At 37.8% G+C, this 21334-nt stretch overlaps 6 protein-coding genes and 1 long non-coding RNA gene across 8 annotated transcripts in view; 6 read left to right on the top strand and 1 right to left on the bottom strand.

The window, feature by feature from the left end:
* The first annotated feature begins 982 nt into the window (after positions 1 to 982).
* Positions 983 to 4496, top strand: ATERDJ3A (DNAJ heat shock N-terminal domain-containing protein). The gene is made up of 7 exons (XM_012976746.2): positions 983 to 1187; positions 1967 to 2022; positions 2105 to 2178; positions 2411 to 2907; positions 2995 to 3333; positions 3434 to 3781; positions 3879 to 4496. The coding sequence occupies exons 1-7, from the start codon at positions 1101 to 1103 to the stop codon at positions 4164 to 4166; spliced, it is 1689 nt and encodes a 562-aa protein (XP_012832200.2). The 5' UTR covers positions 983 to 1100; the 3' UTR covers positions 4167 to 4496.
* A 917-nt stretch (positions 4497 to 5413) lies between these two features.
* Positions 5414 to 8204, top strand: LOC105953117 (pyruvate decarboxylase 1). Its single transcript, XM_012976749.2, has 6 exons — positions 5414 to 6165; positions 6286 to 6449; positions 6554 to 7204; positions 7305 to 7422; positions 7509 to 7697; positions 7773 to 8204. Exons 1-6 carry the CDS (start codon positions 5641 to 5643, stop codon positions 7941 to 7943), a joined length of 1818 nt encoding a protein of 605 aa, XP_012832203.1. The 5' UTR covers positions 5414 to 5640; the 3' UTR covers positions 7944 to 8204.
* Positions 6221 to 11673, bottom strand: APTX (APRATAXIN-like protein). 2 transcript variants are annotated; one of them, XM_012976747.2, is made up of 7 exons: positions 11369 to 11673; positions 11150 to 11277; positions 10037 to 10830; positions 9362 to 9899; positions 9102 to 9272; positions 8466 to 8775; positions 6221 to 7946 (listed from the first exon to the last, which is right to left on the bottom strand). In XM_012976747.2, the coding sequence occupies exons 1-7, from the start codon at positions 11409 to 11411 to the stop codon at positions 7915 to 7917; spliced, it is 2016 nt and encodes a 671-aa protein (XP_012832201.2). In that variant the 5' UTR covers positions 11412 to 11673; the 3' UTR covers positions 6221 to 7914. The 2 variants fall into 2 exon arrangements, with proteins under 2 accessions (XP_012832201.2, XP_012832202.2); XM_012976748.2 differs by having other exon boundaries at positions 11150 to 11274; positions 11369 to 11543.
* LOC105953118 (uncharacterized) lies at positions 11649 to 12155 on the top strand. Its single transcript, XR_001172402.2, has 2 exons — positions 11649 to 11783; positions 11876 to 12155. It is a non-coding gene; the product is annotated as an uncharacterized LOC105953118 (long non-coding RNA).
* A 2320-nt stretch (positions 12156 to 14475) lies between these two features.
* On the top strand, positions 14476 to 17202 carry LOC105952741 (receptor-like protein 6). Its single transcript, XM_088824863.1, has one exon. The coding sequence runs from the start codon at positions 14537 to 14539 to the stop codon at positions 15914 to 15916; it is 1380 nt and encodes a 459-aa protein (XP_088680989.1). The 5' UTR covers positions 14476 to 14536; the 3' UTR covers positions 15917 to 17202.
* Positions 16007 to 17202, top strand: LOC148767212 (receptor like protein 27-like). The gene has a single exon (XM_088824864.1). The coding sequence runs from the start codon at positions 16007 to 16009 to the stop codon at positions 17141 to 17143; it is 1137 nt and encodes a 378-aa protein (XP_088680990.1). The 3' UTR covers positions 17144 to 17202.
* A 937-nt stretch (positions 17203 to 18139) lies between these two features.
* LOC148767211 (receptor like protein 27-like) overlaps positions 18140 to 21334 on the top strand; it is a 3616-nt gene continuing 421 nt past the window's right edge. Inside the window, exons 1-2 of the mRNA XM_088824870.1 lie at positions 18140 to 18989; positions 19339 to 21334. The exon at positions 19339 to 21334 is cut by the window's right edge and continues 421 nt beyond it. Coding sequence (XP_088680996.1) covers positions 18980 to 18989; positions 19339 to 21334 — 2006 coding nt within the window. The 5' untranslated portion in view covers positions 18140 to 18979. The remainder of the gene's footprint in view (positions 18990 to 19338) is intronic.

Below are 21334 nucleotides of genomic sequence, written 5' to 3'. Positions count from 1 at the left end.
CTATTATCGACATTTAAATAAATGTTTGTGTAATGTATGTTAGGGTTTTTGCTCGTAAATTTCTCTTGGATCGTGTGACTAGTCTTATAGGTATACTTACTTACATTACACCTTCTTTTCAATTTTCGCTTATAGTTAGCTCCCTAAAATATATGAAACGTTGGAACGTCCATCACTTTGTATTATTTTTTACAATTACATTTCTTTTCCACTTAAAAAGTCGATACTCTCGTAAAGGGGTGTGTTCCAATGGACACGTTTGCGGTACATATTTATTTATTTTCCATAAATGTTTCTCAATATTGTTTGTTTCACCAAAGAACGTTTTCAAAAAATGTGTTCCTGCGCGCGTTTTCGGACAACAATTTTACATTCAAAATCACGGTAAATCACAACGTTCTGAGTTCATGTTGCAGTTCAGATAATAGTGTACAGCAAATAAATATTGTATTAAAAGCATAGTTTTGCATAAATCATGTAATTAGATAGTGAATATGCGAATTGAATTAAAATAATGGAAATGGACACATGGCCCAATTTCATACCGAATATAAACGGGTTGAGCCCATTGGGTCGATAGAACAGAAATCCTCTATAAATTCCAATACCAACTTGGGCTTTTTTTTATATATAATTGATACAAACTTGGGCTTGGTGATAAAAAAGGGAAGGGCAATGAAGTAATATTTATTAATAAATTAGATAATATTATACAAAAAATTTGATAAATATTTCGTCATATACATGTTTTATTAAAATATTGGACATTTTCATATTTCGAGTAACATAGTTAAGAGTAATTAATTTGATAGATTTTGTTTTATATAAAAAAAATTGATTTAATTTTGCATGCAAATAATTGTACCACGCAATAGCATAAGGAATTCTTAAATCTCATTGGCTGAAAACTCGTGGAGCCCCCTAAAAGCGCCACGTCAGACCAAACATGGAATATTCCCGATTTTTCCCGTCCCCCGCGAAATATATATTAATGAGAAAGAAAGAAACCCCTCCCCCAACACGAAACTCTCAAATTTGAAACCACAACGAAGCAAAACCACCATTGTTGCAGGAATTTCGAGTAATTATAGGAAAAAAACATGACGAATCGGCCTGTGTTGCGTCTAATAGTTGTCGGATTAATGTTTCTTATCGTCGTAGAATCCAAAAAAGTCGACCCATATAAGGTAAACCCCTCACCCACCTTCAAATTTTTTTTTTTTTTTGCGGAATGGAGTTATTTAGTGTTTATTATTTAAGAGGTTAATTTTAATTCTCGAGGATCAGTTTGATTTATTCATCTTTTTTTTCCCCCTTTTGGAGTGGTGTAAAAATCAATATTGTGACATTGAGTGCTGAGGTATTCTCCGTTTTGAAATCGAAATTGAGGTCTAAAAAGCATAATGTGTTTCGCCTTTTTGATTTGATTGGAAGAGTAACGCACTGTGATTTTAAAGAAATACCTTGTGGTACTGTTTTAATAGAGTATTAATACGACATGTGATTAAGCACGTGTTTTGATGTTGTTTAGAAGTGAATGCAATAAGAAACAATATGCCATTTGGGCTGGATAGTGCTGAACAGTACCATTTATCTTGAAGGTCTTATGTTGTATTCTGAATATTGAGTTTTTTTCGGTGGCGATGAAGAACAATTTTTTTAGATAAATATCATGTTATTGCACACATGAGGTTGCATTGTGTAGAGGGGCAAACCGTCATGCTTTCTTGTAGAAGTTGATGTTCCGTAGGCTGATAAGGAAGTTATCTTCATGTTTTAATATATAATTTTATTATTTGAGAAGAACAAAATTAGAACACGATCTTAGCTATACTTAGTTTGATTTGTGAAAACAGGGGAGCCTAGTTTTTGGTTGCGTACATTTTTAATTGATGCTGCTGGTTTTAGTTAATGGGCATTAGTTACAGATTATTGTTTAGCTTCTTACAAGTATCTCCTTTCTCAGGTACTTGGGGTGGATAAAAGTGCGAGTCAACGTGAAATTCAAAAAGCCTTTCACAAGTACGTTTGCGTTGTGCTAGAATGAGACTCCCGTTCATTTGTATATCGACTTGGAATTGACTTTTATTGATGTTTTCTGCAGGCTGTCGCTCCAGTATCATCCTGACAAGAACAAAAATAAGGGTGCGCAAGAAAAATTTGCAGAGATCAATAACGGTAAAAAGATAAATTTCTTCTTGTTCCTTTACTCTTAGTGAGAAAGAGAAATGGTTCTTCTTGAACCTTGTTTTCTAGTTTCCTTTATCCCCTGTGACGAATGAAAGACCGTCTTTGTTTTTTTATTCATTCTGTTCTTTTGATGTTTCCTTTTGTCTTTGGCGTTTTAGGCTCTTGGTGTATCCTATTTTTCTAGTAGTGCTAAATTCTAATATTTGCTATTTGTGATCAGCATACGACATCTTATCAGACGAACAGAAGAGGAAGAACTACGATCTATACGGGGATGAAACAGGTACTCCTGGATATTCCGATTTCACTAGTGGTGGACCAGGACACAGTGGATTTAATTTCAGGCCAGGTGGATGGGAAAACATGGGTGGACAACAAGGTTCAAAATCATTCTCATTTTCTTTTGGAGGACCTAGTTCAGGCAAGCCAAGTTCGTCTGGTTTTGGCTTTAATGACATATTCTCTAGTATTTTTGGCGGTGGTATGGGAGGAGGAGGTAGTCAGTTTGGTGGTTTCAGTAGCTCGAGTGGCTCCCAGCATGGGACTGGGCGCTCCGCTAAGAGCATGCAATCTGTGAATGCACAATTTTATAGGAAAGAAATAGTCGATAATGGGATGACGTGGCTTTTATTCGTGTACACTTCGAATCTCAAAGGGATCCAACATTATGAATCTCTGGTAGATGAAGTTGCCACCTCATTTCAAGGAGCGTTGAAGGTACTTTGTCGTTTAAATTGTCTTGTATTTTCTCCCGTATTTACATAGTCTGAGCAATATTAAGATCTATGTGTCTTTTCTCTACAGATTGGAAGCATAAATTGTGAATCTGATGCATCCTTCTGCATGGAGCTTAGTGTATACCCTCGCAGAGAACCAAAGATCTTTGTTTATTCATATACATCTAGTGACAAAGGTTCATTAACGGAGTATGATGGCAATTTGGATGTAAAATCCCTTAAAAGTTTTTGTCAAGACCACTTGCCCAGATTTTCGAGTCGTGTCAACTTGGAAAATTGGAATGCTGCTTCTGAGTTTGGAAGGATACCCAAAGTGTTGCTTCTGTCTACAAAGAAAAGCACTCCTGTTATTTGGCGGGCACTTAGTGGATTATATCGTAAGCGCTTTGTGTTCTACAATGCAGAGGTACTTCAATTTTTTCTCGGTGCATAATAGATACCATTTTGTCTCATTTTTGTTCACTTCTTGAAATGGTTAAATGATATGATTGTTTTGGAAATTACAGGTGCGTGACGTTTCAGATCCATCTGTGAGAAAATTAGGCGTTGACTCACTTCCAGCTGTCGTTGGTTGGCTGTCGAATGGGGAGAAGCAAATTCTCAAATCTGGGATATCTGTAAAAGATTTGAAATCTGCAGTTCAAGAGATTAGCAGCTTGCTCGACAAATTCGACAAGAAGAATAAGAAGGCAGCTTCTGGTAAGAGGGACAACACCGAAACGGTAGAGGAAAGCATACCCTTGCTTACATCATCGAATTTTCACGACATATGCAGCGAGAAAGTGCCTGTCTGCTTTATTGGTGTTTCCAGGTCAGCGTCAAATAGGGACAAGCTACAAAAGATATTGCAATCTGTAAGTAATCTTCATTCCTTGTCATTACAAACATTTGAATTTCTCAGAAAACAAAAGTAAAGTGAAGTGATTTCCGATTTTCAATTTTCGATTGTAGGTGTCTCAGAAATCATTTTCTAGACGACAAAGTTCTACATCCGGTTCGAGGGATTCGGTGTCTTACGCACTTTTAGACGCTTCAAAACAGCAATCATTTTTAAACGCCCTCAACAAATCAGGGTTAAAATCGGCAGAAAAGTTATTGGTGGCCTATAAGCCAAAGAGAGGAACATACGCAACTTCTGAAGGTGAAGTAACCGAAGAAACGGCTGAGGGGTTTATAAGTTCGGTACTGAACGGAGACGTACATTTTTCCAAAGCAAGATGGAAGCCTACCGTAAACTAATTAACACCTAAATTTATCTTATACTATTCTTCTCAATCACATGCTCAGAAGAAGGAAGTCTCCATGTACATATGTGATTAACTGGTAATCATTTATATATATTTTTTGTTTCTTATCTTACCCTATTCGAGGCTGTAATTTATCTCCAGATTGATGGAGATTTTTTTTACCACTGTAAAATGTGGTACTGAAGAGTTCTAAACTTTTACCAGGGGCAATCTTGTAAAGAAAACTAGGATTTTTTTTACTGTATTATATTGTATGTACACTTTAGGCCCATGGTACTTAATTTACCCGTTACTGTTGGGTTTTCGGGTTTTCGGGTTTTTATATTCGGCTTACTGTTTCCAATTATGCAGTGTAAAATCATGTTCTAATTAGTGACAGAGTTATGTATGAAAATATCTACACAATTAACTATAGTATAAAATGAATAATGCATGAAAAATCCAGTGAGAGCTAACTACCACGGCTACCTCACTAATAGTTGATGGAGATTCGCCTGTCAATTATTTAGAACATATAATTAAAATATAAACCATGCCATAAACAATAAAAACAAAAATATATTAAAAAAAGGGCATGCCATATGCAAGGAGTTGGTACACAGATTATTTTACTAATGTAGAGAAACTATATATTATATAACCATGCGTTTGGGTAGATATTTTGCTGGATATTTGAGCTCCAATGGGATGAGGACACGTGCAGTACGTGGATGCATGAGATGTTGGGGCAAGTGGTTTTGCAAAGGAAGCAGTTTTCGTAGTTGCCTTTATAAGTTTCCATATGTTGTTGGTTTTGAATCAGGGTGGCTGGCTGGCTGGCTATTCAATACCAAAACACGAGACCACCTCACCACTATTACTGCAACTTGTAAATGCAAAATTGCACTACTCCACTTTACTAAAGACCAAATACCGATATTCTTGGAAATATTTGTGACACATTAATTTCAAATTGTCACATTTTGCATGAACATTTCTCCATATACATTTTCAACGATTAAAAAAAAAAATTATACACGGAAAAATAAAATTGTGCTTCAACTCTGGACATGCACAATTTCGTCTATTGAAAATTGCAATATTATTAATTACCTCCCCCATAAAAAGACAAAAGAACAAAATATAAAAACAAAGAAAAAGCAAAAACCAATTAGCAAACAATTATTCTAATTCACCTTCCCAAACAACAACAGTCCACCTTGGAATTAAAAAAGAAAAGGAAAAAAGAAAAACAGTCCACCGCCTTTGAAATTATTCCACTGAATTCAACCCGAATCCGCCCCCCGTTTTACCTTCTTCTTTTCAGTTTCACCCCCACCCCCCACCCCCACTATAAATAATCCCACCCATTTCCTCACTTCTCACCATTCTAATTTCTACATACATATATATTCCTCCAATTTACTATATTCTAAAATATCACCAATTTTACTGTATTTTCTGCTTCGTCGTTTTCTCAAGCAACAATGGACACGAAGATAGGTTCGTTGGACACTTGTGCGTCCCCCACGTGTACCGAAGTCGGCAGCCTCCCCTCCAACGGCGCCGTTTCCACCATCCAGTGCTCCGCCGTGGCGATCAACTCCGCCGAGGCCACTCTCGGCCGCCACCTGGCCCGCCGCCTAGTGCAGATCGGCGTCAGCGACGTATTTTCCGTCCCCGGTGACTTCAACTTGACGCTTCTCGACCACCTCATAGCCGAGCCGGGGCTCAACTTGATCGGCTGCTGCAACGAGCTCAACGCCGGCTACGCCGCCGACGGTTACGCCAGGTCTCGAGGTGTCGGCGCATGCGTCGTCACGTTCACTGTCGGTGGTTTGAGTGTCATCAACGCGATCGCCGGCGCCTACAGCGAGAATCTTCCGGTGATCTGTATTGTCGGAGGTCCGAATTCGAACGACTACGGTACGAACCGGATCCTGCACCACACTATCGGGTTACCCGATTTCAGCCAGGAGCTACGCTGCTTCCAGACCGTCACTTGCTATCAGGTATACTGTTCGTGCATTTCATTAATTTTTGGTACTTTAGGTATCGCAAAAATTATGAACAGCTTCACCAAAATTAATTAATTCGAATTTTGTTTTCCTATTTGTTTTCGTTGATTTTAGGCGGTGGTGAATAACTTGGAGGATGCACATGAATTGATAGATACAGCGATTTCAACAGCGTTAAAAGAGAGTAAACCAGTGTACATTAGCATCGGCTGTAATTTGCCGGCGATTCCGCATCCAACTTTTAGTCGTGAGCCTGTCCCCTTTGCCCTCTCCCCAAAGTAAATCTTCATTTTGATTCGCTAATTCATTGATTTCTGAAGGATTTTTTTTATCTCTCGTGTGTTGTTTCCTTAGAAAATAATTCATTTCCTCTGTTTTATAGATTGACCAATAAAATGGGCCTGGAAGCAGCAGTGGAGGCAACAGTCGAGTTCCTGAACAAGGCCGTGAAACCAGTGTTGGTCGGAGGACCGAAACTGCGTGTTGCAAAAGCGTGCAATGCCTTTGTCGAACTGGCCGATGCTTGTGGCTATGCACTTGCAGTTATGCCATCAGCCAAGGGACTAGTCCCCGAGCACCACCCCCGTTTCATAGGTACCTACTGGGGGGCTGTAAGCACTGCCTTCTGTGCAGAAATTGTGGAATCTGCTGATGCTTATCTCTTTGCTGGACCCATATTCAACGACTATAGCTCGGTTGGGTACTCTCTGCTTCTCAAGAAAGAGAAGGCCATTATCGTGCAGCCTGATCGTGTGATTATTGGCAATGGGCCGGCTTTTGGATGTATTCTCATGAAGGATTTCTTAACTGCTCTTGCGAAACGGCTCAATCGTAATACAACTGCTTACGAGAATTATCATAGGATTTATGTTCCTGAAGGGCATCCTCTGAAAAGCGAGCCGAAAGAGGCGTTGAGGGTGAATGTTCTGTTTCAGCACATTCAGAAGATGTTGTCTGCTGAGACAGCTGTCATCGCCGAGACTGGAGACTCGTGGTTTAATTGCCAGAAGCTGAAATTGCCACAGGGATGCGGGTGAGCGGGTTCTATTTCGTTCTTAGTTTTCACATGGACCTCGTAATATTTGCTCTGTTATGTTCTTTTTTGGTTATAAACGGGAGTTGCGTTGTTATAGGTATGAGTTCCAGATGCAATATGGATCAATTGGTTGGTCAGTTGGTGCAACTCTGGGTTATGCACAGGCTGTACCAGAGAAGCGAGTGATTGCTTGCATTGGAGACGGCAGCTTTCAGGTAGTATATCCTTCGTTTGCTCGAGCCAAAATAAGCCTTATAATTTGTTCTTTTTAAGGATAGAAAGCTTTCTTTAATGGCTGCAGGTTACAGTTCAAGATGTGTCGACTATGCTTCGATGTGGGCAGAAAACTATCATCTTCTTGATAAACAACTGTGGTTACACGATCGAGGTGGAGATTCACGATGGGCCTTACAACGTGATCAAGAACTGGAACTATACTGCATTGGTTGATGCAATTCATAACGGTGAAGGCAATTGCTGGACCACTAAGGTTAATATAATTTCGACTGCTTTTTTAATTAGTTAAAAATTTGCTCCGATTTTAACTCTTGTACGATTTCTTTAGGTCCGATGTGAAGAAGAGCTTATCGAAGCAATCGAGACTGCTACAGGAGCCAAGAAAGACTGCTTGTGTTTCATAGAAGTGATTGTTCACAAAGACGACACGAGCAAAGAACTGCTTGAATGGGGATCCAGGGTTTCTGCTGCTAACGGCCGTCCACCAAACCCTCAGTAGATTCTGTTAAATATGCTGAAAGTGTATTAAAATTTGTCCCATTAAAACTTGTTTGGTAATAAGCTGTATTTCCTTCAAACAGTGTTTCATTAATTAGAGAGTTTCTTGTGTTTGAAAAAAATATTTTGTCACACTTTAATTTTTGGCATTAGCGGTAACAATAATTGGTCGTCCGTGGAAATCCTCGTGTTGCACTTAAGTTAAAAAAAAGCTATGTCGGAAAGTTTGTCCTGCTTAATTTGGATTTATAATTTTACTTGAGATGTGTGGTGTGAGATTCATGTGATCAGTTTTTGTCGTGTCTAGAAAAACATGTCCACGTCACTACTTGGTGAGATATTTTTGGTGGTTATGTAAGCAACAGATATTTTGAGATGTTTCTAGAATCTCACCAAATGGTGAGTAGTGCCGACATCTTACAAAAACTACATATTTTCGCAAATCAAAATAAAGAGAACACGAAAGATTATTATGTACATCGTAAACACGTAAAATTACTAACGACAAGTTATCAAGCATTACCTTCGGAGGTAAAAAGTCGACCGTTTTGGAGTAGATCAGCAGGAAACGGGGCTTTACAAGATCTAACATGTGATTTGAGACGAGGTAAGTTGGGATGTGCACTTCGACACCTATTGCACCGTAACTCCATTGAACGGAAGTCGTCAGTTATCAATGTAACACTTCCAGTATCTTCTAGTTCCTTTATCACATTGACTGAATCCAAGAAGAACCGAGTATTAAACGAGTTCCAATGCTTCTTATGCTTCAGATGATTCGAGTCAAAATCCTGGCTAATCACGTGAAGGTGCAGTTGTTTCATTGAAGGCACCTGAAAGAAGATCAGAATTTACTTCTCGTGCCAAAAAGATCGAATGTTACAAACACATAACTTGCAAATTCTATTTACGGAAAATAAACACTTGTACATATTTCTTGCAAAGAATTTAGTTAATAACACCACGTAGAGCATCGGGGATAAAAAGATAATCCAACAGCAGAAATTCGGATCAGAGTGGCAAATTTTGCTTTGCATTATTGGCTTGATGAAGAAAAACAATAATCATATAGCAAGCTATATTTTTCTTTCGAGAATAGTTTTGAAAAGGGCTAAGACGGTAAGAAATATCGAGACGATGAGGTTGGACCAGTAATTACCGAATGGTATCCAAGACGGAATGTCAATGATTTATTTTCATCGAGGGATTTTTCTACCCATTTCAAGCCAACGTCATGCATCGTCTTTAATAATGTGACGTGCTCTTTACAGACATCTGCAAGGCTGTCAAGACCATCAAGTCGTGCTATAACCAGGAAGTGCTTCTGTGCCTGCAGTAGGAAAAGTGAAAAATGTTTCAGGTAAATTTTCTCTTTCATCACATTATTCCTCTTCGCTCGTTTAAGAGAGAGAGAGAGACCTTAGGAAAAGCATCATTTATCACTACAACATCATCCGTCTTCTCAAGTACAATGTTCTCGTCCTTGGCAGGATCCATTGCAACATTGTAAAGAGCTTGAAACCACGTGGCCCAATGTTTGACACCATGTTTAAGGGACTGTTCAGATCCCTTTTGTTTTTTGTTACTGTCAGAAACATGAGCACCTTCCCTTTTGGCCTTCTGATCATCTTTTGCAGGAGTAACTATTCCTTGAGACTCCAGTATAGAAACAAATCCTTCAAATAGTGACGAGTAAGCTTCACGAAGTATCTTGCTTCCTTGAACGTAATCATCTTTCAGACAGTCGGGTCTCTGGGGGTTCATGTTTGGTCCGAGAACATGTATGACATGCGTTACACCTTCCTTTGCAAATAACGAGGAAGACGAAGGGAGTGGTACAACGACAGATTTTCCAGGACGAAGGCAATCGGCACTTTCCTTGGTTGCCATTTCTAGTTCAGGACCCGCAGCTTTAAAGATAGCAGCATTTACTCCTCCCCCTCCTGGCTTTAGACGCCTGCATAAAATTAAAATTTCATCATTAAACCCCAAAGGTAAAGGAAGAAGATAGACGATTAGCATTCCTCTTCATTATCTCAGGCTAAGATACAAACGAGCTGACGAGACAATCAAGTGTGTGATCCGCAAACTCACCAGTTGGCAGCATTAGCAATTACGTTGCAGTATAAACCTCCCTGAGAATGGAGTTGAGTTATGTCTCCAACAAATGTAAAGAACTTATTGCGGCCAATGTTCCTATGCGCAGCTTTAGCCTTAACCAGGGACAATATTTTTGATTCACGAGACAAATCTACCAGAATAAGTCGAGCTCTCCCAATCCTACTGACAAATTCCTCAACCTTTTCAACAATAATGTCAGATGCCTTCTCAAGATTGAATTGGAAGTCCGCGGTAGAAATAGATGGAAATGCTAATGTGGGAATATTGTCGACAGCAGCAGCACAACCTGAAGAATCTACTTTTTTAAGAAATTTCATAATCCCTAATTGAATAGTCGTATCTGTTTTATTATGTCCAAAACGACCCGAAGGAAGAGAATCTAACGGGCCCAAAGAAGCATACAGATAGATGGCTTCTTTGACATCTGTTTCATTCTCACAAAAGGTAATCCTGTTGAACCCTTCACTCAGTTTAGGAAGTTCTTTCTTTGGCAACATCTGATTCACAACTGCGGCAGCTTTTACGCCGTATAGGTTGCCTTCGTGTTCAGTGCGCTCTACCGAACGAGAAATACAAAGCTTGGTCGGAAGATTAAGAACCACAGCATGTATCTCCGTTTGTGCGCTACCAAGCTTCAGAAAGTCGGCCCGCTGCTCTCTATTAATGTTACATCTGTCTATAATTACATTTTTACCTTCTTTCAAAGCATTAGTTGCAGCTGACAGACACTGGATTTTCGTCCCAGCCTTACCTTTATTAATCGTATCCTGCATTTCAAGAAAGAAGCAAAAAAGAGTTACGAAACAACAAACCATACGTAATGACAAATAGTAAGCAAGCAACGAATTCCGCAATTGTATGGTCGACGTTCTTCGCATGGTGATAATACTCTGCTGACTTTCACCAGAAAGACATAAATCAAATAAGAGTAAGGTTTAATTTACACACCCCTTTAAAGAAAAACACAGATAAAATCCAAAGCTGACTGCGGCATTTCATCAAACACTTACAGCATGCCAATATTTACAGAACCAAAAAATGAAACATTTCAGAAAGAAATTGGAGTCTGTAACGCAAGTAGTAAACCTGGCAAACGCGAACCCACGGGCGGCGGCGATAAACTTTCACGACCTCGTCGCAGAATGTAGACTTTCCACTTCCGGGCAGTCCAACCAACACTAGTACAATTGCCTTGCCTTCTTTCTTCTCTTCTTCTTCACAACACGAAAAAAAATAAAAAAAAATCTCAAGTTTTGCACTACTATAATTCACAGAGTACAGTTGCTGAAAAGTAAGCGTATAAACCTGTAGACGGCGCTTTTCCTCGATCAATTTCCATGGACTCCATTCTGATCTCGGCCAAGGTCCAGCAAATCCGAATCCGCCCTTCCCACTTTCCAACTCGTGTTGATTTGATCGGACACAACTTCAATTTTGAAATCGGAATCGGAATTGGAATTGTAATTCCACTTTCAATTTCTTCTCTAAATCGGAATTGGAATTGGAACTAAAACGACGACGTACGCTTATGCTGGCCCAGCTAATTACAACTTCGAAAAAGCCCAAAACCAATTAAGGCCCATCTATTAAAACACAAAAGGATCCACTTATAAATAACACAGCAAACCCTAGGGTTTCATCACTTGTGTGAACTTTACTTTCAGAATCAAAAGGGAGGCGCGTTCTCAGTTTCAATTCACCCTTCACCATGAGAGCCAAGGTAAATAAAATCATCTCAATTTCTCCATTTCTGGTTTATTATAGCAATAATTTGTTGAATTTATCCACATTTACCTCGTTCTAATTTTTCAGTGGAAGAAGAAGCGTATGAGGCGGTTGAAGAGGAAGCGCCGAAAGATGAGGCAGAGATCCAAGTAGAGTTTGTTTTCAGCTACCAAATCTCCATCTCCGCATCAGAGTCTTTTTGTAGGCTTTTTTTTCTTCTTTTTTCGTTTTTCTAATTGATGTTATTTTCTCATTCGTGAATTCTGATCTGTAACAGTGGTTTTTATTTTTTACTGTTTCGACACTGCTGCTGAATCAAACTATTTAATCGGATGAGATTTTTTTCGTATGAAATCATTTTTCCCAATTTATCTCCAATTTTGATTCTTTGAATTGTGAAATGCTGCTTTAGAATCTTTGATTATCTGTCAATTTATGTTTGGTTTCATGTTTGAATTGATATCTGGATTAGTTAAAACTCCGTTCATAATCTGATTAAATAGTTTAATTCCTTGCATTTTTATATGCTGATTTATAAACTTTGCTTATTGGTCAGTTTATGTTCTTTCAGTGACAATTAAGCTGAAATCTGCACTGGGTTTTTTTTACATTTAAATCTTAATTTTATTTGCAAAATCTTATATATGTATTTTTTTCGTGTGTTGCAAAATCTTATATATGTTCATTTAAAAAACACAATTAATGTTATTTGTTTTATTTTATAAAAAAATATATTTCTTTGTATGTTTGTGGACTGTGGTAACGAAAATGTTGCTTATTAGTTTATAGTTCAAATTCCCCCGACCTTGGAGGTATTGTGAAATTATAAAATTACAACTCGTACGGTTTTAAATTTACCTAGCGAAAGTGTGTTTTTTTGTAAAAATATATAGTTGATGGGCAATTATAATTATTTAAATTAGATGGGTGTTTTTGTAATATAATTGGGTAATTGTAATTATCCAAATTAGAGGGGTGTTTTTGTAATTTAAAATTATCTTAAGAGTGATGGCACTTTACCTTACAAAATCATTTTATCTTCTGATTTTACACTGTATTTTACTGTTTTATTTTATATTTTATTTATTTAGTTTTGGCAAATTTAGTCATTGCCATGGGCCTCTGTGTTAAATATGCCAATGAACATGAAAAAAATCAATCCTAAACAATAGGAGTAATTTATCGAATTTAGTCAATTGTAACTGCTAAAGAAAAATGTAGGAGACATAATAATATAATAAAGGGGTTATTTGACAAACACCTCCTTCAAATTTTATTTTTTCGATAAATCATTTATTTGTAAATGATACTTGACAATAAATCCAATGAGCCTAAAAAATCATATATTTTCTCACTAATTAATATAATTATTAATATTAAAAATACTGTAAATTAATGGCAAATCCCTCCCAGCAAAATCACGTTACCGAAAAATATCCCAATACTTCTCCCCCCAAATCACGATAGAAATCCACTCCGTCATTGCCCCCTTGTCCCTCGTTTTTAGAATTCGCCTCCAAACAATTCATATTTCTTCGATCCGTTAACACCAACATCGCTCATTAATGAAGTCTGTTCTTTAGTCGAAACTATTGTGGTAAATTACGCAAACATCTGGAGACGGATCAACGACAAAAATCCAAAAAGATAATTCTACAAACCCACTTTCTTTGAGGATTTTTGTAGTGTGGTTTTAGCATTATTGTAGAGTGGTTTTTGCAGAATGGTTTTGCAGAGGGGTTTTTGCATTGTGGTTTACTAGTATTAATCTTTTGTTGAATTCAAGTGTTTTGTTTTTTGTATATTGTGTACAAAATGTTTTGCAAATGTTGACTTGTATTGTGTAGTTTTTTATGTATGTGGTGGTATAAAAAAAAAGACGAATCCCAAAAAACATGCAAATTTGAATAGCACTTTGTATATTTCCGAAAACCACTCTGTATATTTCCGAAAACCACTCTGTATATCTGGAACACAGCCGTTTGCCACTTTGTAATTTGAAAAGTCGATCTACTGACTACTAACAACCACATAACAATGGAGGGGAAAAAACATGTGCATTCATATTAAAATTATTTACAACAGTGATCAAATCACGGTTAATATGAATTTATACAGTTTGTGTAAAAAGCCACAAAAACCGCTCCATATTTTCTTGAGACGCCTTTCCTACTCATGCAATCAGATCATAAATTCTTGTTGTAAAAATACCCATTACGTTGAAAACAGTTCTCTGTAATCAAGGGACGATAATCGTGGAATTATTTGAGGATGTGTTGTTAAGATATAAAAGGAAAATATATTATATCTTTTTCTTTTTTTCAACCCTAAAATATACGTTACTTTTAAATTGGGAGTATAATTATGATAATTTATTATTTTTTATTAATAAATGCTGAATTGAATTTATCTTAAAAAGTTGGATTTTTTTTTTTGAATTATTGTAATTCGACTTGTGTGATGGGGGAATTTTGTGAAATAATGTCTATAATAAATGTATGCGTGTAGAAATATATCACTCAGTCTTCTCTCAAGTTTTCTACATGAATACATTTCTATAATTTTGATTATGAGAGTAGTCAACACTGCTAAACTCAGGGTCTTCGTCTCCCAATAAGACAAAGACTCCTAAAGTCCACCGCCCAAGTTTTTCTTAAATAGCACAGTAGTTCTATTTCTCCATACTACTCAATAGAAAAAAATAAAAACAAATAAAAATTGTCTGGCATTTCTTACATCCTCTTAAGAATGAGAATCATCTTCTTTCTCGTTTTACTGTCAATATATAGTATAAATAATTTATCCTCTCCAGTATTCAGTCAGTGCCTTGAGGATCAAAAATCTCTGTTACTCGGGCTGAAGAGCAACTTGATATTCAATTCTTCTGCTTCAAACAAACTGGTGAAATGGAACCGGTCCACGGATTGCTGCAGTTGGAATGGAGTAGAATGTGATGCTGCAGGTCATGTGATCAGTCTACAACTCGATGACGAGACAATCTCTGGCGGAGTCGAGGATTCGGAGTATCTCTTCGGGCTAACTTATCTCGAAAGGCTAAATTTGGCATACAACAACTTCGGCGACATTCGTATTCCTAAGGGGATTCAAAATCTTACAGAGTTGACACACCTGAATTTGTCTGATGCTGGGTTTTCAGGACAAGTTCCTTTTGAGATTTTGGGATTGAGGAAGTTGACTAGTCTTGATCTTTCTTCTTTTTCTTGGGGCCATGAACCAATCAAGCTCGAGAATCCAGATTTGAAGATGCTTGTTCAGAATCTTACAGGGCTGAAAGAACTTTATCTCGACTCGATTGATATTTCGTCTCAGGGGAGCGAATGGTGCCAGGTTATATCTTCCTCTTTACCTGATTTAAGAATTTTGACCTTGAGCGGTTGCTATTTATCGGGGCCGATAGATTCGTCCCTTGCCAAGCTTCGTTCTCTCTCAGTTCTTCGCCTTGATGGTAACAATCTATCTTCTTCGGTTCCTACCTTTTTTGCAAATTTCTCCAAACTGACAACCCTGAGTCTATCCTTTTGCTATTTAAATGGATCCTTCCCGGTAAAGATCTTTCAAATACCCTCTTTACAAAATCTTGATTTGTCATATAACAATTTGCTTGGTGGCACTTTACCTCAATTTCCTTTGAATGGATCTTTAAGGAATATTCTACTTCGTAGTACCAACTTTTCAGGTTCATTACCAGCTTCTATTGGAAACCTCGCGATGTTATCCACATTGGATCTGTATAATTCCAGTTTCAACGGGCCACTTCCACTCACAGTAGGAAATATTATCGAACTGGGCCATTTAGACATCTCTCTAAACAACCTCAGTGGTTCGATTCCTCTGTTTCACTTGTCCAAGAAACTGACCTACCTAAATGCTGCTCGTAATAGTCTTACCGGCTCACTTTCCTCTATGCATTTTCAAGGCCTTACAAATCTTTCGTCTATTGACTTAAGCTACAATTTACTTGGTGGCAACATTCCATCTAATTTGTTTACTCTCCCATCCTTGCAATCGCTCGACCTTTCTAACAATAAGTTTGGTGGTCTGATTCAAGAGGTTTCCAACCTATCATCCTCTCTGCTTGAAATAGATTTAAGCTCTAGTCATCTTTAAGGACTGATACCCAAGTTTTTCTCTCAACTTGATCGATTGACTGAACTCTTGCTTTCTTCAATTTTTTTCAACAGCACTGTGCAGCTGGAAATGTTTCCCCCCAGTTTATTAATTCTCGACTTATCCTTCAATAATTTGGCTATTGTTTCGGCTGATAGTAATTCCAGCTTGCCTCAGTTACCTCAGATCTACGATCTAAGATTAGCATCGTGCAAATTGAAAAAGTTTCCACAGCTATCCAGGGAATCAAAATTACTCAACTTGGATCTTTCATCCAATCAGTTAAAAGGACAGATACCTAATTGGATTTGGTATGGGTCACTTAGTCAAGTGAATCTTTCTTTCAATACACTTGATGATTTTCAGAAGCCTTACGAATTTCCTCCTTATCTCATGGTCCTAGACTTGCATTCCAACCAGCTTCAGGGTGAGTTACCAATCCACCCACCTTTGGCATTTATCTATGTGGACTTTTCTTTCAACTATTTCAACAACTCTATCCCAAATGAAATTGGCAATATCATTCGTCGTGCAATCTTCTTTTCTGTTTCGAATAACAAACTCATTGGAGAGATTCCTACATCCATCTGCAATGCATCTTATCTTCAAGTTCTTGATTTGTCTGGTAATGCATTGAGCGGTAGTATTCCATCTTGTCTACCAAACAAGAATTTGGATTTGGGAGTCTTGAGTCTGGCTAGAAACAACCTCAGTGGCGACATCCCCGACACGTTTCCAAACAAATGCAGCCTCAGAACATTAGACCTCGAGAATAATGTTTTGACAGGGAAGATTCCAGGATCTCTCGTCAATTGCTCGTTTCTAGAAGTTTTGAACATTGGAAACAATAGGATTGAAGACACATTTCCATGCATGCTGACGAAGATGGAACTGCGTGTCCTGATTCTACGATCCAATGGATTCCACGGAGAGCTCCTATGTTCTTCTGCACCCACACAAGAGTGGCCGAATCTTCAAATAATCGACATATCTCACAACAACTTCGGCGGTGATCTCTCTGTGTTGAATTTCTCTTATTGGAAGGGAATGATAAGTGTCGATAATAATAATAATGACCAAATTCGTTTCTATTTCTTCGACTTCAATGAGTTACACTATCAAGATAAGAGGACAACTCCCACTCACACGTATAATCTGCCTGACACGGCCAAGATTTTTCGTTTGTTTCCATATACGTTCATGCAATCCTCCAGTTTGTTAATGTAATTGCAGAACTGATTCAAAAAAAAAAAATAATAATAATAAATCATTTCAAATATTCACAACTGTTTTCTTGATATACTCTTGTTCCCAAATATTCGGTGTAAATAATCAGATGCAACATCTAACTTCCTGGGTCGATTGTCTATGGATTTTATTTTGTATTGAAGTGCCAAAAAAAAAAAAGTAAATAAATCAAACACGTAGAAATTCATGGGATTAGTTCTACGGCCATGCATGCATGCATGCATACAACACTCTCCCAAAGCAGTCCACGTGTCTACACAAAACTATTTTTGCGAAACTCGAACCTTCTCAGATAATAAACCGTCTTTACATTCATATATTTATCAAGGAATAAATTCTCTGGTAAAATAAATACCATGTCAGTAATTTTGAGTGAAAAAAATAATATGTGTGTGGAAATTTTGAGTGGAAATATGTGTGTGGAAATTTTGAGTGGAATACGTGTGGGGCAATTTTGATTGAAAATGATGTCCTGTGAGCTAGTGTAATATTTGCGATTTTATAATCTGTTATTATTATAAATTAAGTGCGCAACTCTACTTTACAAAAGTTAATAGAAATTTCAAATGCGCATACCATCGTTCTAATTTCAGTGCTCCATTATTATGTGTAAACTTCTCAGAAACAGTTTGAAAAAAAAAACCTAATTAATCTTGGGTAAGGTCTATACTCTATACAATCGGAAAATAATATTTAGAAAAAGTTAAAAAACGAAGAAAAAAATTAAAAAATAAAAATACTGATGATATGGCAGTGGCATAATCGGAAGAATGGCTGACTTAAATTAGGAGGGAGTTTTTTTCTCAAATGGTGCAAAATAATTTGATTGTCTTAATTCCCATTTAAAGAAGTATTGAAGGGCATATCAAAAGAACCCATATACTATAATGCTTTTGGGTAGAAAATATGGTGCTCAGTCGTCTTGAGAGTCATTTGTCCACAGTGATATATTTTATTTAATTTTAGTTGGAGTTCAACACGGCAATTTAGAATAATATAAATGAAAAGAATGAAGATGGCTGTGGGTTTGAATGTAATGATTTATATTAGTTGTTTTTAAACTCTTATTATGGGTCTTGGTCGTGTCTCACGGAGACCGGGAGCACCGCTATTTAACCGGCCCAATTCTTCTTAACTATGCAATTCTATTTCTCCTTATTACTCGGGGAGATTTAAAAAAAACAAAACAAAACAAAAAAAAAACCATTGTGTGACATCTTTTTACATTCTCTTCGAAATGGGCATCATCTTGTTTCTCATTTTATTCTCAGTAACTAATATATCTCAAATATCTAGCCAATGCCTTGAGGATCAAAAGTCCCTGTTAGTGGGGCTGAAGAGCAACTTAATATTCTATTCCTCATCTTCAAGCAAACTGGTCAAATGGAACCGGTCCACGGATTGCTGCAGTTGGAATGGAGTAGAATGCGATGCTGCAGGTCATGTGATCAGTTTACAACTCGATGACGAGACAATCTCTGGCGGAATCGAGGATTCGGAGTATCTCTTCAAGCTAACTTACCTCGAGAGGTTAAATTTGGCATTGAACTACTTCTACGGAATTGAGATTCCTAAGAGGATTCACAATCTTACAAAGTTGACAGGCCTGAATTTGTCTGATGCTGGTTTTACAGGACAAGTTCCCTTTGAGATTTTGGGATTGAGGAAGTTGCACAGTCTTGATCTCTCCTCTCTGTATTGGGGCGATGAACCAATGAAACTCGAGAATCCAAATTTGAAGATGCTTGTTCAGAATCTTACAGGGCTGAGAGAACTTTATCTCGACTCGATTGATATTTCGGCTGAGAGGAGCGAATGGTGCCAGGTTATATCTTCCTCTTTACCTGATTTAAGAATTTTGACCTTGAGACGTTGCTATTTATCGGGGCATATACATTCGTCGCTTGCTAGGCTTCGTTCTCTCTCAGTTCTCCGTCTTGATTTTAACGATTTGTCTTCTTCGGTTCCTAACTTTTTTGCAAACTTCTCCAAATTGACAACCCTGAGTCTACCTGATTGCTCTTTACATGGATCCTTCCCAGAAAAGATCTTTCAAATACCCTCTTTACAAAATCTTGATTTGTCATATAACAATTTGCTTAGTGGCACTTTACCTCAATTTCCTTTGAATGGATCTTTAAGGAATATTCTACTTACTACAACCAACTTTTCAGGTTCATTACCAGCTTCTATTGGAAACCTCGCGATGTTATCCACGTTGGATCTGTATAATTGCAGATTCAACGGGCCACTTCCACCCACAATAGGAAACCTTACGGAACTGGATGTTGTGGACATCTCTGATAACAACTTCACTGGTTCGATTCCTCTATTTCACTTGTCCAAGAAACTGACCTACATAGATGCTGCTAGTAATAGTCTTACGGGCTCACTTTCCTCTATGCATTTTCAAGGCCTTTCAAATCTTGCTTCTATTAGTTTAGGCAACAATTTACTTGGTGGCAGCATTCCATCTAATTTGTTTGCTCTCCCATCCTTGCAATCGCTCGACCTTTCTAACAATAAGTTTGATGGTCCGATGCAAGAGGTTTCCAACCCGTCATCCTCTCTGCTCGAAATATATTTAAGCTCCAATCATCTTGAAGGACAGATACCCAAGTTTTTCTCTCAACTTGATCGATTGACTGTACTCTCGCTTTCTTCAATTTTTTTCAACAGCACTGTGCAGCTGGAAATGTTTCCCTCCAATTTATCAAGGCTCGACTTGTCCTTCAATAATTTGTCTATTGTTTCGGATCATAGTAATTCAAGCTTGCCTCTGTTACCTCGGATCGACACTCTGGGATTAGCATCATGCAAGTTGAAAAGTTTTCCACCGCTATCCAGGGAATCAAGATTAAACGTCTTGGATCTTTCATCCAATCAGCTAAAAGGGCAGATACCTAATCGGATTTGGAAAATCGGCTACGGTTCACTTATGCAAGTGAATCTTTCTTTCAATATATTTGATGATTTTCAGAAGCCTTACGAATTTCCTCCTTATCTCAGTGTCCTAGACTTGCATTCCAACCAGCTTCAGGGCGAGTTACCAATCCCACCTTCGGGCTCTCTCTATGTGGACTTTTCTTTCAACTATTTCAGCAAACATATCCCAACTGATATTGGCAATCTCATTCCTAGTGCAATCTTCTTTTCTGTTTCGAATAACAAACTCACCGGAGAGATTCCCACATCGATCTGCAATGCATCTAATCTTCAAGTTCTTGATTTGTCTGGTAATGCACTGAATGGTAGTATTCCATCTTGTTTATCAAACAATAATTGGGATTTGGGAGTTTTGAGTCTTGCCAGAAACAACCTCAGTGGCGACATCCCCGACACGTTTCCAGACAATTGCAGCCTCAGAACATTAGACCTTGAGAATAATGTTTTGAGAGGGAAGATTCCAGGATCTCTCGTCAATTGCTCGTTTCTAGAAGTTTTGAACATTGGAAACAATAGGATTGAAGACACATTTCCATGCATGCTGACCAAGACGGGACTTCGTGTCCTGATTCTACGATCCAATAAATTCCACGGAAACCTCTTATGTTCTTCCGCACCAACACAAGAGTGGCCAAAGCTTCAAATAATCGACATATCTCACAACGACTTCGACGGTGATATCTCTGTATTGAATTTCTCTAATTGGAGGGGAATGATAAGTGCCAATAATAATAATAGTAATAATAATGACCAAATTCGTTTCTATTTCTTCACCTTCAATGAGTTACACTATCAAGATGCAGTGGCAGTAACCATCAAGGGACTGGAAATGGAACTAACGAAAATCTTGACAATCTTCACATCCATAGATTTCTCGAGTAATAAGTTTCATGGAGAAATACCAGATTCGATCGGAGATCTCAAATCTCTGTATCTTCTTAACTTATCTCATAATGCAATCATGGGTTCTATCCCTGCATCAATAGGGAACTTGAAACAGCTCGGTTCACTGGACCTGTCATCGAACAATCTAACGGGGAATATTCCAGTTGAGCTTGCTAGCCTCGGTTTCATCTCATTCTTGAACCTGTCTTTTAATGAACTGTTTGGCAAGATTTCAAAAGGCCCTCAATTGCAGACATTCACAGCAGCTTCCTATGAAGGAAATGCCGGTCTCTGTGGCTTTCCGGTTACTGAAAGTTGCAGTGATGGTGATGTAAGTGG

Source organism: Erythranthe guttata, chromosome 10 (assembly GCF_056151865.1).
Source record: "Erythranthe guttata isolate IM_541 chromosome 10, IM_541, whole genome shotgun sequence".
In the NCBI taxonomy this organism is placed as follows: domain Eukaryota; kingdom Viridiplantae; phylum Streptophyta; class Magnoliopsida; order Lamiales; family Phrymaceae; genus Erythranthe; species Erythranthe guttata.
This window is presented reverse-complemented; position numbering and strand designations above follow the sequence as displayed.

Excerpts from the sequence above, each read along its gene's own strand:
- ATERDJ3A (XM_012976746.2), top strand. The coding sequence starts at position 1,101 with ATGACGAATCGGCCTGTGTTGCGTCTAATAGTTGTCGGATTAATGTTT. Across the intron at positions 1,188-1,966 it reads AAAAAGTCGACCCATATAAG|GTACTTGGGGTGGATAAAAG; the intron begins GTAAACCCCTCA and ends CTCCTTTCTCAG. Across the intron at positions 3,334-3,433 it reads TTGTGTTCTACAATGCAGAG|GTGCGTGACGTTTCAGATCC; the intron begins GTACTTCAATTT and ends TGGAAATTACAG.
- LOC105953117 (XM_012976749.2), top strand. The coding sequence starts at position 5,641 with ATGGACACGAAGATAGGTTCGTTGGACACTTGTGCGTCCCCCACGTGT. Across the intron at positions 6,166-6,285 it reads AGACCGTCACTTGCTATCAG|GCGGTGGTGAATAACTTGGA; the intron begins GTATACTGTTCG and ends CGTTGATTTTAG. Across the intron at positions 6,450-6,553 it reads CCCTTTGCCCTCTCCCCAAA|ATTGACCAATAAAATGGGCC; the intron begins GTAAATCTTCAT and ends TCTGTTTTATAG.
- APTX (XM_012976747.2), bottom strand. The coding sequence starts at position 11,411 with ATGGAGTCCATGGAAATTGATCGAGGAAAAGCGCCGTCTACAG. Across the intron at positions 11,278-11,368 it reads AGGAAAAGCGCCGTCTACAG|AAGAAGAGAAGAAAGAAGGC; the intron begins GTTTATACGCTT and ends CGTGTTGTGAAG. Across the intron at positions 9,273-9,361 it reads TAAATGATGCTTTTCCTAAG|GCACAGAAGCACTTCCTGGT; the intron begins GTCTCTCTCTCT and ends TTCCTACTGCAG.
- LOC105952741 (XM_088824863.1), top strand. The coding sequence starts at position 14,537 with ATGAGAATCATCTTCTTTCTCGTTTTACTGTCAATATATAGTATAAAT.
- LOC148767212 (XM_088824864.1), top strand. The coding sequence starts at position 16,007 with ATGTTTCCCCCCAGTTTATTAATTCTCGACTTATCCTTCAATAATTTG.